Source organism: Apis florea, unplaced genomic scaffold, assembly GCF_048593485.1.
Source record: "Apis florea isolate Af1SG1 unplaced genomic scaffold, ASM4859348v1 contig_3367_pilon, whole genome shotgun sequence".
Lineage (NCBI taxonomy): Eukaryota > Metazoa > Arthropoda > Insecta > Hymenoptera > Apidae > Apis > Apis florea.
In genome coordinates this window covers 2183581-2197430 of record NW_028256746.1, presented here as the reverse complement: position 1 = coordinate 2197430, position 13850 = coordinate 2183581, and the positions used below count along the sequence as shown (strand labels likewise).

Here is a 13850-nt window from a genome sequence, read left to right as displayed (position 1 = left end):
TATCAGCTTACTGGAAAACGTAGTCTATGGAAAAGGTTGGCGTGAAATTATCTACGGAACCACGTATATTTCAATCACATCTTTCTTCTCAACGATACCGTTTCACGAGGCGAGCAGCTTCTCCCGAGGGACGGCCAAGTATCGAATATTGCGAAATTCTTTGAAAACACGAAAGATGGTCCTTTCAACCGTCTTTAAAAGCGTTTATGCACCGACTCGATTACACCGACCCCCTTTTTCCCGCCGCTTCTTCGTGCACTTTCCCAGAGAAACAAAAAAAAAAAAAAAAAGTATATCTCTTTTCCTTTCTACCAGCTTCCACATTTTATCAAACCGAGATCCAATTTATTCGACGACTCGTTTTTGTTCACCTTCGTTCGATGCAAAGCGGCAAAGAATTTAGAGAAAAAATTCTCTTAAATGGAAGGAACAATTTTCTGGGATTCACGATTTTCACGAGCGAATGGAATTTCAACGTTCGTACGCGAAATGGGGCGTAAGGCGGCGTTTCAGGGTCGGCCTACGTTGCGAAGGATGACCACTGTGCAATGCTGGTCGATAACGATGATTATTGGCCGGACTTCGTTGACCCCCTTCGCGTTCCCGAGCCTCGCCCAACTTTAAGCGAATCGAGCCTTCTCTCCTTCGCCCAAAAATATCCACCACCAAGTTCAACCACGTAATCGTCAACCTCTTATCGTGATTAAATGCGCGGACAATGAGCGTTTCGGTTAATTAATTCGGTAGCCACTCCTCCCTTTGACGCGAGTCCCCAAATTTCCCGTGTTAAACCCTCTCCACTCGGGACACTTTTTACACACGATATAACTTAAAACTTTTATATCTAAACCTACCAACGCGCGGTCAAATGACCGTTTTTGAAATTTCCTTTAGAATTTCTTGCGTACAATGTTACTGTATCGCCATATGACTTTACAGTAGCACAAAATTCGGTGTAGATATAACCGATCACACATTATTGTAGCACCAGAAAAATATTTTAATATCCAATTAGCTAAAATCTTTCTATGTTAAGATACAAATGTTTTTTTGCAGCGGTCATTTTCGACCGCTCATGGCAGGAATACATGAAATGTCTTAGGTAGGTTTAGTGTTAATATTTTACGTATAAAGAAAGAAAATTTGTCGGATATAAATTTGTCTGTATTCATAGTTGTTTTGTGCGACATTTTAATAATAATGTCAATACCTTCGATTTTGCAAAACTTACGTCCGATGAAATTTTGAGAAACGGGTAAACAGGGAAAGATATCCGTGGAAGAATTTGCGATTAATTTTACTGATCTGTTCGGTTCTTTTTCAAATTTGGATGGCCAGTGTCGATTCGAATGATTATCGAATCTTGGATGGGCGAATAAACAGTGGAAGAATTTATCATCCTCGGTATCAGAAAATTTGCAAACCCAATAAGCAGCGCCACGGTTGGATGATGTATACGTGTATCGAGATAAATCGTCGTCGGATTACGCGACGTGAATATTCCTCGCGTGTGTTTCGTTTCAGGAGCAGGATTGAAAATATCAGTGTGTTGAAAACGTTTTGCGATGCGTTGAAGGGCGATTTTTTGGGGGGGGAGGGAAGGGTGTGGGGATGCTTGAATATTTTAGTATACAATAAGAAGCGCGAAGAAGCGTCTCGAGTGGGTGGTAAAGTGGCTTATCTTATTGTTAGGAGAAAGGTGTACCCGATACGATGAAAGCGCACTCGTTCAACAACAACCCGTGTTCAATATTAAAAATTTGTCTCGGCGGCAGAGACAACTCTTCCTTAATTCCTCCTTTATCTTATTCCGGCTCGAAATAATTTCTATACGCCCATCCCTCTTAATAAATAGTTGGAGGAGAAATATTTTTCAATTTTAAAATAATTTAAATTTTCAAATACTCGAAGTACTGATTATTGATTTTCTCTTCTATTTATTGTTGCAGGCCAAACAACGTGCCTCCGTAAAATGGCTCTTGTCGAAGGCGTACAACAACCGAGTGCCAGAAAACCTTCGTGAGCCGTATTATGTCGATAATGAGGTACGTAAATCCTGACGATTTCACCGTGACACGAGATATTATCGTTACGCGATAACAATCGTTCAAAAAAAAAAAAAAAAAAAAAAAACGAACTCGTTCCGCCTAAAATCTAATTTCACCAAATCATTTGTCATTTGTATTTTCTTGAAGTTATCGAAAATCCTCTTTAACGAGGATTCTTCGATGACGAGAGAGAGAGAGAGGGTCCTCCCTCCATTTTTCTCGTTGTCCTACTGCCTTTTGCCGCGGCACGCATCGTTGTTGTTTTTTTTTTTTTCCTCTCTCGCCATTGGCGACGGTGAAAAGCGGCCGCATAGCGAAAGGTAGACAAAGTTTGCTCGGCCGTTTTCTCGGTAGAGGTTAATAAAGTTCCTTGAAAAGAATTCTCTCGCCGAAATAACGAGAAACTTTCTCGGGAATGGCACGGATATCTTTCGTCGAGACGAAAGATCGTTCATCTTTTCGCCACGACGAGGAGATTAGAGTGGAAATCTCGTCTCTGCGAGACGATTCTTGCTGCCATCTTTAATCGAAAAAACCTTTTGATACAATAATTTCTTCGTGCTCGAAGTCGTTTGTCATCGATCCTTGCTTTCAATTAATCGATCGAAGGGAAGAAAAAGTGATTGCTCCACTTTTATCCCAATTAAACAGAAGACGATATATCTCGGGTTGTTGATTTCCTACTTTGTTACTTTTCTTATCGTCGTAGCAATTTTTAAAATTGTCCAATCGTCGTCCAATTTCTTTTTAAATAATTCATCCCCGTAACAATATCCTTCCAATTTTAGAAAAAAAAAAAAAAAAAGAACACCCGTGTAAAAATAAGGGAGAAAGAGAAGAAAAGAAGAAACTCGTATCGATTATTGCACCATTAGCTCGCAACCGCATCCTACGTTCGAACGTGCAGGCTGAAATGCGTGAAAGCCTCTGCTGATGGTGGTGGTCGTGTGGTTGTGTGGTTGATCCAGTTAAGCCAATCGAATTACTTTACGATGGTTCGCGTACGACCTCTTTCTCGCCGCTCAGTAAATCATGGAACTGCCGTGACGAACGTTCCCTTTACTTTCATTCCTTCCTTCCTCGCCGCCAGGGATGCATTTAATCGAGGACCATCATCCTCCTCCCTTCGCGAGGCGGAACCGCTCCTCCGCCACCAGGCGTCGCCGATTCCTCCTTTCGACGCGGTCCAAATTCACGGCCAAGAAGGGGTTCAAGGCGCACCACCGATGCCGCCAGGTGAGCAGCCCATCCACCCGTTCCTCTTTCTAGAAAACTTTGCTAGAAGAACTTTTTTGCCAGCTTTACACTTTTTACACTAAAGTTAATCGATATACATTCGAGAATTAATGGAATCCTTCAAGATGAATTGCACGAGTGGTTGTTGGTCGGTCTGATCGCGAAACAAAAGAGGTTGGGACGGAAGAAAAAAATTGATAAGGAAGGGAAAGAATGGGGAAGGGAGGATCGATTATCGGAATAGGTGAAGCCCTGGCGAAGCACAGGTGAAGAAAGCCCACGAGACGAGTAATAATGGAGGCTGGCTCGAGACGACGAGCCATTGTTTTCTTCGCCGAGAGTCGTAATCATCCTTAGGCTTTTACACCTTTGACTTTGCTGAGGGGAAAGTCTCGACTCGGCCACTGAGATTATACACGAAGGAAAGTTCAAGTGTGAAAAGGACTATTCAGGAGGAGGAGGAGGAGAAGGAGACGGTTTACGAGGAAGAGGATTTGTTGCCGGTTCAATCAGCCGAGATCATCGTGGCTTTTCACACCGAGAATATATCTATTGTCGGTGGATTTATTATTCTTCTGGAACAAAGGGTATCGAATGTGTTCGGTCTCGTTTAAAAACTGAAAGCCTTGATACTTGTGCTCTTTACCCAAATTAATATTAACTCCAAAGAAACTCGAATCGTTGCGATAGGTAGGAAACTGGAGAGAGGGAAAAAAAAAAAAAAGAAATGGAAATTAATTATATCTAATTAATCAGAATCTTGGAATTAAAAAGAATGAACGATAAATAATTTTTTGAAAGTTATTTATAATAATAATAATAATAAGATGTTTCTTCGTTATATAATTTTGTTAATCGGGTTAACTGTTTCGAACGATTCGCCTTCAACTTGTGAGAAAAATCGGATGGAATGGTGAATTTACGTAATTTACGTCCCTTTCTTTGCTTGAAATATCTTGTATTATATATTAACATTGATACAATGTTCAGAAATATTTTCTTCGTTTATTATTCTTAAACGAGATGTTTACTCTTCCTCTGTGACTGTAATTGGATGGAAATTTAACGTGTTCTCGTACAATATTTATAATTCGTTTCTTCTTCGTTTTCATTCGCCATAGAGAGTCTCTTTGTTCGAGAAATCGAATGTGATTTCGAGTCGCAATCGGTGGTGAAGGTTAATTGGATATAATAGAGTGGAATGCGAGAGTATAAACGAACAAGCAAACATTTTTTCCCTTGGAAATTTCTGAATATTTTCTTAACTTTTTTAACGCTACAAAGACTTTGTTTATTTTCCACTTTATCGTTAATCCGTGGAAAACGTGGTTTATCGTATCGTACAAATTCATTCAAATTCTTATGAATGGATATAACAATAATTGTTGTTGGATGTGAAATTGTTTACATAAGAATGCTCAAAGTGATTGCATAAGTTGGAACAATTGGCAAATGTGTAATATAATAACATCTCTCGCGCTCGATACTTTCTATATTTTATCACTTCCTCTTTTCAACAATTTTTTTTTTTTTAACCGTGGACAATTCTTCTTCGTTTTATTAACACAGGGCTTCGACTATTTAAATATGACCACGCATCGTAAATCAATGGCCACGATTACCTTTCTGTTAAATTACATTACATCGTTTTTTTCCCTTGTGAACAACAACGTGCGAAATAGAAATTATTGTTAGCTCTTTCCTTCCAAAAACTAAATACTTATTTAAGATTTCTCGAATTTTAATTTAAACGAGAGAAGTGGTCCGAAAACGCAAAACTAATAATATAAGTCGATACGAATTAACTTTTCCGTATTCTATATATCCGAATATGGAGGTTCGAGCAAATTGGAAGAACGTCACGTTCCTGTCGTAAAGTTAACTCGATAACTCCAATGAACGACGAAACATCAACTTGGTCCCAATTTCTTTCGAGACGACGAGTTTCTCTCGACATTTTTTTTTTTTTTTTCGCCTTAGATCGCGTTCTCAGACAATACGCGTTTAAGATCTAACATTTCCAACATCTTAATCAATAGTATATAGTTCGTTAATTATTAGCTCGACGTGGTTTTATGCGTCACGATGTATCGTGCAACAAGAAAAGATTATTATTGTCGAAAATTGTCAATACACAGTCATCGATATTGTTATCTGAGATCGCCCTATGACTCAGACCCAACGAATAATAGCGTTTCACGACTAACTCCTTTAGGATAAAAAATCCCGAGTAGTAAATTCAGCATCACACTGTGGACGAAAGTTTCCATAATTCTTTTTTTTAAATTTGCTTAACGTTCACAATCGATTCATTCGACAACAATCATGTGATTACATTATAGACCAAAAAGATGAATGAATTTTTATTTGAAATCTCAAAACAGATCGATAACATTACAAGAAGAAATAAAATGATCTCGACGAAGATCCTATCTCACTGTACTGCGAAAAGGTGTGAAATTCAGAAAAAAGTCACAAATAATCGATCAGTTTCTACTACTAAACGGATTATCGAGATTCTAATTGGAGGAAACGCTCGATGTAGATGAATACAAGTTCGTTCCACCGAAGCTTTCTTCGATATCTCTGCGGCGATCGGTCGGCGACAATGGCCGACCAGTGTATTTCCGTTACCACGGTGCATCGTCTCGAGTTCGTCGCGTTTCCGCGCGCCACGCCGGAAATTACAGAATACTAATATTTGCTGCCCGCGTCGGCCGGATATTCTTATGCGGTTGCGGCCAACCTATGCGCCAGGATATTGTGTTTCAAACGGTCGCTACGCTCTTTTGACACACATCTGATTTCTTTGGGGCAACTATTTTTATCTCTCTCTCTCTCTCTCTTTCTTTTTTTTAATTAGCGAGTTTTATTCAATTTGAAACAATTATGTATTCAACTGCGTTTCGAAGGCGTAGTGGTGGTTCCTTTATATTAAAAATAATTTCGTTTTAACGTTATATTTTACACGAGACTGTCTGCATCGTGGTTGGCTATTATTACGTTGATACGATGGAATTGCAGCCAGGGTAATACCAGAACCGATAGTTGGGAACTTTGTACGGTTTCTTGAAAATTTACGTTTACACGAACGTTATGATAAAACAAACGCATTCTCTCGTCGGTGTCGATCTTTTTCCCGTAATAACGAGAGAATTAAACGCATTACTCGATCAAGGAAGCATCAAGGAGTTTTCTATAAAAAAGGAAAAATCCATTTTTATATTTGTCTGTTTAAGAATCAAGAACACCTGAAGCCGCAGATCGTCCACGCACTCTCCAACGCAGAGTTGTACTGTTTGGCGCTGGCGAACATCTACTCGGATCCAAATTATCACAATCAGAATCATTGCGGCATCCTCCAAGCCCTGGCCAGAAAAGGTGTTTACCTCGCGGAGCCGAACAACACCCAACTCACCGAAACGATCCTCATTCAAAATTCGCCACTCAAGATGGTAAGGAAAGATTGCAACGAAAAAAAAAAAAAAAAAAAAAAAGTCACCCCGTTTCGATGGAATCCAACGTCTGCGTTTCAGTCTGCGCATATGGCTGTGATAGAGGGCCTGATGGTCTTGTACGCGAAGGAAGTGGTGACCGGGGATCGAGTGGTCTCCGCGATCCGCCGTTTCGATCCCCAGGCGGAAGTGGAGGTCCCAGGGGACCACGAGAAGGGCCTCCTCCTCTGGATCAGTCACGCGTCGCACGCGCTCATCGCCAAGATCCAGGCGGAGGAGGGTGGCGGTGATAAAACGCGACTGCCAGAGCTGCCTGCTGCCAAGGATTTCCAGTCGTTGTGCGACGGGGTGGGCCTGGCCGCGGTCGTCGCCTTCTACTGCCCGGGCGAGCTCAACTGGATGGACATCAGGGTGTCGAAGAGACCCTCGGTCGCGGACGCGCTGCACAATTTGTCGCTGGTCCACGCCTTTTGCAACAGATGCTTACCCTATTCCATTTTTCACATGCAACCCGAGGACGTCACGTACATGAGGGGGTAAGAGTTTTCTCTTTTCTCTCCAACTCGATCAATTCTTTATTTATCTCCCAATCGAAGGAAACTGTCGATTCTCGAACGAAAGAAGGGTCTTTTATGGATGACGTAACGAATAGGAATAAGAATTCATAAGTAAATGAAAGAGGCTATAGAGAGCATCCTTCTTGCGTTCAATTTAATTTCGTTGCGTTGTAAAATTTAAAATCCATATCTCTGTGCCAGGTCTATGAAGCAAAATTTAGTGGTTTTCCTGGCGGACATGTACAACGTGTTGGAGATCCATCCTGCGAAGTGTGTACGTTATCCGGGCGAGGAGAGGGCGATGCAGTTCTTAGATGGTACGTAAGGTATTAGAACGGCTGAATGGCGATTCCCGGTTAAAAAGCATCGGAGAGATTTGTTTCGACACCTATATATATATGAACGCAAACTTCCTTTGATTTGAGAGGAAGGGCTGATGAATTTTTGATGGTATCGGATTAAATGTGATTGGTGAAGGCTGCGTACATTCTGTATTGGACTTACCCGTTCTATAATTTATTTTATTATACTTTTTTTCCATGGAATCCCGTTTCTGTTGCGAGCAATCTACGCATTTTTTTTTTTTTTTTGCAACACAATTTGGACACAATTTTTTGCGAGAGAATTTTTTTATAGACTGTGGAAGATCTTTCTTCTCTCTCGCCATTTTCACGAGAAACAAACGAGATAGAAGAGTATTGCTCGCGGTTGGAACGGTGGTCACGCTTTTTATCAGTGTCAGTACACACACTCGTTCCCAGTCTCGAGACCCAGGTCCTTAGCAGCGACTAATAAACGCATCTTTCTTATACGGATATATAATAAACGACGATCGATTCCAAAGAAAAAAAGAAAAAAAAAAAAAAAAAAGAAAAATGAAGAAAAAAGAAATAACAAAACAACAACGACGATCCTCTACACAGTAATTGTATCACTTAATGTTAAAACTGTAATATTTCTATATATTTCTATGGCGTAACCTTCTTGATGCTTGACAACAACGCTATCCTCGCCTTCTTCTTTCGTCAACTTCCGGTTGCCAATGAACGAATACGGTGCGGTGACGGGTGCAGCCTGCCCGCGCAATAGTCATGGCGTAGCTCATAAAAGAAGTCTGCCACAGTCTATAGCTCCGATACCTGATCTGAGAAGCAACCTCTCCGTATCCGCGCCAGGCTTCACAGGTACCCACACGTTACAAAACAAACCAAAAAAAAAAAAAAATCATGAAACTAGGTGGTCTTCTCTTCTGTGAAATTTCGCGTTTTTTTCCTCGAATTCAAACGATTCAAAATCACGAGAAAGATCATCGAATGCCATTGTGATGATAATAAAATATACGAAAAGTGTCTTTAGAGGTCTGTTGAGGAATCAACAGTTTGCCAAGTCGTTTGTCGTTTGTTCCTTGATGGTTTTTTCGTTTCTTTTCTCTCTTTCTCTCTCTCTCTCTCTCTCTCTCTTTTTTTTTTTTTTTAATCATCTCGATTTGATTCCTGTTTTTTCTGTTCTTTGATCTTTAAATTTTACTACATTTTAAATGCGACGCATTTCCCCGCATTTCGTTTGATTGATTTTCCCAAATTGATTTGGAAAGCAACTAAACGATATCCTCTTTTTTTTTTTTTTTTTTTTTTTTGCGTATAATCTTTTTTCGAAAATCTCGCGTATCGATTTTTGTTCTACGTATTTTTATTCCACCATCGCGATATTTGCATTTTTTTTTTTTTTTTTTTTTGAATTTATATTCTATATGTAAAAAAGAGCAGGATATTATTCTACGCGAAACAAACGTAACGTTTCGATTCAGGAACAATCGAACGAAAAAAGGAAAAAAGTATCCATTCTTTTATCATCCGCAAAAGAATAATATCGGGGAGATAAAATTAAAAAAAAAAAAAAAAAAAACGAAATAGAAAAATAGAAAAATATTAAAAAAAAAATAATAATAATAATATTAATAATAACAAAAATAAAATGCGTTCTGCATTTAAAACGTGGCCAGATGTTTAGATTTAGCTGTGTAACAAAGCTCAAAATACTATTAGGCGCACTGCTTCTTTACTAACCATGTTACTTTGCGTATAACATATAATGCCGTATGACATAACGATCCTTTAACCTTGTTCAAATGCATGCAAGATGTGTGTTTGCGCATTTTCGCGATAATAAAAGATAAAAGACATACTTATTTTTTCATTTTCCGTTGCCGCTTTGCATTGATACCGTTAGCTTTCCGTACTTTTCGTTCTGCATGTCGCCTCCTCTTTCTCATATTGTCACGTATCGATCGATTCAGGAAGAAAGATTCTCGACGATTCATTAATATATCCATACTCCATATTGAGTTAGTATATTTGTTTTGCAAACGTACATTGTCTACGTTTATTGCGTCTGTTATTTATGTGTCTGTTTCTTTCGGTTCGGAAGACCTTTTTTTTTTCTTCTTCTTCCCCCTCCCCACCCCCCCCGTTTCTTTCCTCTTATCACTCTTCTTTATCCTCTTTTATTTTCTTTATTCGTTTACGAATGGATTGTCGAATTGGTTTTTTTTTTTTTTTTTTTTCTTCTGCCTTCCCTTTTGTTTTACTCTTGCCGTGACACATCACCACGACGAGTTAGAAAAACGGTTAGAGATTAGTTTTGTTATAGATCCAATTAACGAGTTTTACCCATTTGACGAGTGTATATTTTTCCAGTGTATGATAACATTTAGCTTTTATTCCATAGATAATATATATATATATATATATATATATATATATATATATTGGTTTTTTTCTTCTTTTTTTTTTTTTTTTTTCTCTCTCTTCTTTTCACGAAATTCGTGTGTCTTGAAATTTCTAACGATAATTATTAATGATCGCGTTTAATGATTAACTTGTTTCGATAATGTTCTCGATGTATAGAAATAGAATTTTTGTAACTTTAGGACCGGAAACGGTCCTCGTTCATCATAGCGGAAATTTAGAAATTTCTCACATGAATTTTACTCGGTGTGACGTAATGCAACTTTTTTGAATTAATGTTTTCACACCGATTATTAAACCGATCCTTGTGAATTTATTTATTATTCTATTATTCGCGTCAACAGTGATTATCGATTATATAGATATTGATACTATTTTTCTAAATACATAGGTAAACGATCGCTACAGCATTGAATTATTTTCTAGTTGCAAAAGCATCGTCGTCATCTTCCTCCGTCGTCAAGAAGTCTCAATCATTACAACAAACTGCCGAAAATTATTCTCACGACGACAGGTATGTGTTTTTCTCGTGTTTCTCTTTCTTCTATATATATTTCCTTTCGAAGAACTACACGATAATCCTTGATAATTAATCGACGGTAAAGAAATAAGACGTTGAAAAGAAACAAGAATCTCCAACAACACTTTCTAATGCGCTCATTCACTCAAATCATGTTTAAATTTAACTGAAAGATAATATAATCAAAATAAGATAATCGTTTAGTTTATATCAATATATTATATAACAATAATAATAATAATAATTTCGCATTTGGAACGAGGAGAATAGAATTGAATAAACCGATTCATTCTCCTTGACAATTCTTTTTTTTCTCTCATCGAGGATAAGTTACATCGTTTGTAACGATTCCACAACGATCGAAAAAAAATCAATGTAAATACAAGGCTTAATGAAAACCAAGACTTTTTTTTTTTACCTCGCTATTGTAGCAGGATATGGGTCAATCCCGAACCGTACAATCAAGCAACAATATATTTCACACGAGTTAATCTTACTCCCATTACGCTTCTCATTCTTCGTACTCTCATTATTCACCCACACGTCTGACTCACGACCGTTTCCCACAGGCGAGCGGGGAGCGAAGAGAGTTTCGTGGTCCATCGCGGCAAAGGCATTCCTACGTTAAGCTCCGTGGCGGACGAGAAATCCGTAGCAAGAGCGGACGCCGCTGGTCGGCCGAGCAACTGGGAAGAGCAGAGGAGAAGCTCGTACGCCGGCCGGCGATCCAGGCGCAACAGCGTCTCGGACGACTCTCAGTTGACCATAGAGAATTTTGGTGGATCTCAGGTGAGAGTGGGAAACCGAGGGAGGCGAAAGGGAGAGACGAAAAGGAAGGATGATATCGGTGTTTGTTCGTAGGATAATTTACACAACTTCGGTAGAAATCCGGACAAGGAGGTTGGGGCGCACGCAATCGGCAAAAGGAGTACGACGGAGCCGACGTTGCCGGCGAGATCGAGCGTTCAGGACGTGTACGGTAGCGGGGTGCAGCACATTCTGTCGGACAACGGTTACGACAAGGAAGAGCCGCCAAGATTGAGAAGGCAAACCTCCAACTCGAGCCTGGACAACGTGGCGCTCAAGCAAATTTTACATTCCAGCGAGACAGTTAATTCGGAGGGCGACACGTCCAAATTAGCCAGCTTCGCGAATTTGAGCAGGCAGAGCTCGGAGAAAGGGATCAACTTGACGTACACGGAGCAGGAACGGGATGAGGGCAAGTCGAGTCTGGCCGGCAAGAAGTTTGGCCAGGCGAATGGGAATGGGAACGGTGAGAAGAAGACTACGTTCGCCACTTTGCCGAATACGACCACGTGGCAGCAGCAGAGCAGTCAGCAATCCCAACAGGTGGAACAACATTCTGTTGGTATGTTGTTTACGTTGTGATCGTTTCTATATATATATCGATGAAACGATGTACAAATGATGTATGATCATGCCGGCAGATGAAAACGGTGGTAACACCATTATGGCCTCGCAACTGAATAACATTAGATTGAAGCTAGAGGAGAAACGTCGGCACATAGAGAACGAAAAGAGGAGGATGGAGGTTGTGATGTCGAAACAGCGTCAAAAAGTTGGCAAGGCTGCGTTCCTGCAAGCTGTCACGAAGGTAAAATTCGTGATTACTGCTCCAAAATAAACGATCGCGATCACATCGCGTCATATTTTCCATTTTTGAACCATCTCACGATCCAGATTCAGCCAGATCATTTTCATGGCCTCTTTAATGATTTGTTTCACTATTGTCGGCGGAGTGATAATAGGATGAATAAAAGGTTTTAAAGAATAAATCTTTCAAAGGAAGGAAACAGAACATTGAATATAGCCATGAGGTATTTAGCCACGGGTGTTTAGTATAGAGCAATGCATAATTAATATTTAATAATTGTGTCAGAAAATTGAACAACAGTTTCTTTTTCTTCTGCAAAGAAGTTTTTTTTTTTTTACATTCACGAGCAATTCGATATTTTATTGTTTATTTATTATTGCCTATATTTTTTTTCATATCTGGCTGTATTTACTATATTCGATTATTTTAAAGTAGCGTGCAAGTGAGCTTGCAAAAATAATGTTTTTATTTCAGGTAAATGCCGCATATTTTTTCCATATTTGTTCATCTTTTTCTTTCATAACGTAATTATATATATATATATATATATATATATATATATATATATACATATATATTTCTATATATATATATCATTAGCTTCTAAAATAATGAATCTTTGTGTGTAGTTTGCAAATGTGATATAATCTTGATGCCTATTACGGTTAATGCAGATAATCTTTATTGCCAGTTATATTATTATAATTTGTAATTGTTTTTCTTTCTCATCTTTCAGCTGTACTTGGTGGTAAGTGCATGCTGACATGATCAATTTTTATCGTTACAGAAATACAGAATTGAACGTAGACTACACACTTTGTATAATATTATAGACTATCGATTCCTTGGATGCCATTCTCGTTTTCCGCTTTACTCTGTGTTAATAAAGAAAGATCTCTAAACAATAACTGTGAATATTATAAATAACTGTTTAAATTAATCTGGTGACGGTATGCATGCTTTATATTAGCAATTAGTAACCGAGTAAATCGAATTGATTTATTCTTTGATCTATCGGTAATAACAAGTTTAGTTTAAAAGTGAAAGAATTTTAGAAGAAATAAAATTGTAACGATTGTAGTTCTTGGGTAGTAAAAGTATGAACTCGAAAAATGATGATGAAAAATGATATATTCCCTTTCCAAATTTTTCAAATAATCGGATAGAAGAGAAGTATTTATTTTAGTTGAAAAAGATATTAGTTATTGCGAAAGTTCTATTATATTTTTTTTTTTTTTTTAAAGAATTACTAACTCGTATAAATAGTGAAGAAAGTCATATTGGCAATGAAGTATTTGCAAGTATTTGAATTGGCTTTGGCATTTAGTGCTTGAATGTAACGTATACTTGGCCGTGAAGAAGTCCGACCATGGTGTGGTGGTTGATGACATATTGGACTCGGTATATGCGGACTCCAAGTACTTAACAAGGCACGGTGCTTGGGCTGGTTGCAGGGTAAGGTTAAATCTCCCTCTTCATCAACGTCTGGGGGGGACAGTCCGGCTGAAATTGGTCCCCCCACTTCTGTAACCTCCGGATCTTCGGGGGAGACCCCGACAAGTGTTTCCGAGACGACCCCTGTAACCCAACAACCCTCTCAAGAAAAACCACAGAGACCCTTCTCGCTCAAGGTACGATATTATACAACAATGTTCCTGTAGATGAACATTTG

General features: G+C 38.8%; 1 protein-coding gene across 22 annotated transcripts in view; it reads left to right on the top strand.

Annotated features, from left to right (window-relative positions):
* The window catches only part of Patronin (calmodulin-regulated spectrin-associated protein patronin), a 71002-nt gene that overhangs the window by 44639 nt on the left and 12513 nt on the right, over nt 1-13850 (top strand). For 14 of the 22 annotated variants that reach the window (XM_031917659.2, XM_086911704.1, XM_086911721.1 and 11 more), the window contains 10 exons: nt 1950-2045; nt 6524-6739; nt 6821-7275; nt 7498-7613; nt 8370-8480; nt 10470-10557; nt 11133-11352; nt 11425-11932; nt 12012-12178; nt 13633-13809. In XM_031917659.2, the coding sequence (XP_031773519.2) occupies nt 1950-2045; nt 6524-6739; nt 6821-7275; nt 7498-7613; nt 8370-8480; nt 10470-10557; nt 11133-11352; nt 11425-11932; nt 12012-12178; nt 13633-13809 (2154 nt within the window). Of the gene's footprint in view, nt 1-1949; nt 2046-3068; nt 3285-6523; nt 6740-6820; nt 7276-7497; nt 7614-8369; nt 8481-10469; nt 10558-11132; nt 11353-11424; nt 11933-12011; nt 12179-13632; nt 13810-13850 lie in introns of those variants that run through there. The other 8 variants (XM_086911718.1, XM_086911709.1, XM_086911717.1 and 5 more) reach the window with 5 other exon arrangements.